Here is a 2,500-nt window from a genome sequence, read left to right as displayed (position 1 = left end):
CATATATATATAACGTCCCACTGTGCATTCTCTTTCGATACCAAATGAGGTTGATACACACGCACTTGCATATGCACGTATGTACACACATACAAATATCTAAAAAAAGAGAAGTGGTGGAAAGAGATAAAAAAGAGAGAAACTGAAGTGAAAGAGAATACATGCTCAACCGTTGCTGAGATATTTATGGATTCCCTTTCTGTCTGATATTAAACCTAAGATTGATGTTGTACCAGTTAACTGGTTGTATCTTCATAACGATGGATCTGCCGGGTATAATGCTTTGGTAGGCCTAGTGGGAAGAGAAGATGGGAAAGAGGAGGCGGGCAAGGAGAGGTGACGGACCTTTCCTTCTCAGTGCTTGCAACACACTCATTGAAAATCAGAAGCATGGGAGAAGAAACCGAGTCCGGAGCATTACTAGTAGTTTCATAACTATGAAAGAATTAAACATTTCCGCCAAAATCTAAAGAAAAATAAGTGAGACACCGGTCAAGCTGGTTTGTGTGGAGCGACTGTTTCATTTTTTTTTTCAGAAGAGTTTGACTTATGAGAATTATTCAAATATTAACACTTGCATAAATATATTTATAATAATGCTAGCTTTTCTATATGAAATACTTGTTGAAATGTTTTGTACAGACAAAGCAGCGATGATGCGTGTTCATATACTGAAAGGCGGCTGCGAATTCTCAAACCAGTGACACTTGAGTGAGTTAGAGATACATGGAATCGATAAAGAAAAAAAAAAAAAAAAAAAAAATAGCCACACATCGAGACAGTCAGTCAATCAATCTGCTGGACAGTCAGTTGATCAGATAGAGAATAGTAAGCTACTAACTCAGGAACTATCAGTCCCTCACTCATTGAGTGAGTAACCGTCATTACTAGTATTTCCGTCCGAGCTTTTTGATAGGAAATCAGTACTACGTCTGAAACTATAACTGCTTTCAAAGTCATTACTGCCTGTGAAACCAAAGCTGCTCCCAAAGCCAATTGATGTTTGCAAAACCATTACTGCTCCCGATGTCACTGTTACTTCCAGACCGTCGAAAACGGTCTTAACTTTGACATCGTAGCATTGCAGCTGAAGGGAAGATAATCCGATCATTGATTTATTAATTTTATTATCATTTGCCGTCGCTAACGTACCAATGTATAGATTCTAGCGAGGGCTATGGCGATGCCTTCTTCCGTAGGACTTTGGGTCTAGCAGGTGGCGGCCATTACACTGAGTGGATTCCCTTCGTTTTCTAATCTCAGACCATTGGTGGTTACCAGCCGAGGGCGTTACAAGGGCGCCACGGGGGCTGCATGAACTAAAATAAATCAACGATATATACATATACATGTGTGATTTTTTTTATGGAATCGTACCTTAGATTTATTTCCTATTGGAAACAAAATATTTTATAGATTTTATCGTCGTATCCACTCTCACGTACATACAAATATACCTATATGTTTACACACATGTATAGATAGATAGATAGATAGATAGATTTTTAATCTTTCCATTTTTTCCAGTGTTTCTCTTACTTTTTGTTTTTATTGATCTTTTTCTTTCTCTTCTCTAATATTTAGGTGTTTTAGTCATGTGATTTCGCGATATATATATGTGCATATGTGTGCAGGCTGAATATGAATGTGTATATTTAAGTATGTGTGTACATATATAGGCATGTACCATACACATACACATAAATATATGATATTTGGAAGAAGGATGAAGCTTATACAACTAAAGTTCATTAAGTGATATATTTAGATTGTCGGATTTTTACAAAAATATATTTCCAATATTTAACATCACTGTTTTTTTCGGTATGAATGAAATTGTTAAGGAGTTGTGTACAGATTGGGCAGCGTTGATGCGTGACCATTACCTGAAAGGTTGCTGATTCCAGCACCGCTTACACTACCGCTGCTGAATCCGCCATTATTTCCTTCTGCACTGTTCGATGTGAAATCAATAGCACTTCCAAAACCATTAATGCCTCCGAAACCTGCATTGATTCCGAAACCATTACTGTTTCCAAGACTTTCCACGGTTCCAAAACCACTACTGCCTCCGAAACCATTGCTGTTACCGAAACCACTGCTGCCCAAGGTACCACCGTTGAATCCAAAACCATTGCTGCCTCCATTTCCCACGGTTCCAAAACCATTACTGCCTCCGAAACCATCATTGCTTCCCAAACCACTTATAATACCGAAACCATTACTACTCCCCACACCGATGCCAAGTCCGAAACCACTGCTGCCTCCGGAACCACCGTTGACTCCGAAACCATTGCTGCTGCCGAGACCACCACTGGTTCCGAAACCACTGCTACTTCCGAACCCATTGCTCACACCGTTGCTGATTCCGAAACCGTTGCTGCTACCGAAACCACCGTTTACTCCAGCTACTCCGCTACCGAAGCCTTCAGAACCGACCACCTGGCCACTGCCAGCTGAAGCCGCATCCAAGGCAGTCTGCAGATCAACTCCACTTGGA

General features: G+C 40.2%; 1 protein-coding gene across 1 annotated transcript in view; it reads right to left on the bottom strand.

Annotated features, from left to right (window-relative positions):
- Positions 1-1,746: 1,746 nt before the first annotated feature.
- LOC138865762 (uncharacterized) overlaps positions 1,747-2,500 on the bottom strand; it is a 1,311-nt gene continuing 557 nt past the window's right edge. The window contains exon 2 of the mRNA XM_070137072.1: positions 1,747-2,500. This exon is cut by the window's right edge and continues 434 nt beyond it. Within this exon, the coding sequence (XP_069993173.1) occupies positions 1,840-2,500 (661 nt within the window). The 3' untranslated portion in view covers positions 1,747-1,839.

Source organism: Penaeus vannamei, chromosome 22 (genome assembly GCF_042767895.1).
Source record: "Penaeus vannamei isolate JL-2024 chromosome 22, ASM4276789v1, whole genome shotgun sequence".
NCBI classification, from domain to species: Eukaryota; Metazoa; Arthropoda; class Malacostraca; order Decapoda; family Penaeidae; genus Penaeus; species Penaeus vannamei.
Note: the sequence above shows the minus strand (reverse complement) of the source record. Positions and strands in the feature narration are given on the sequence as shown.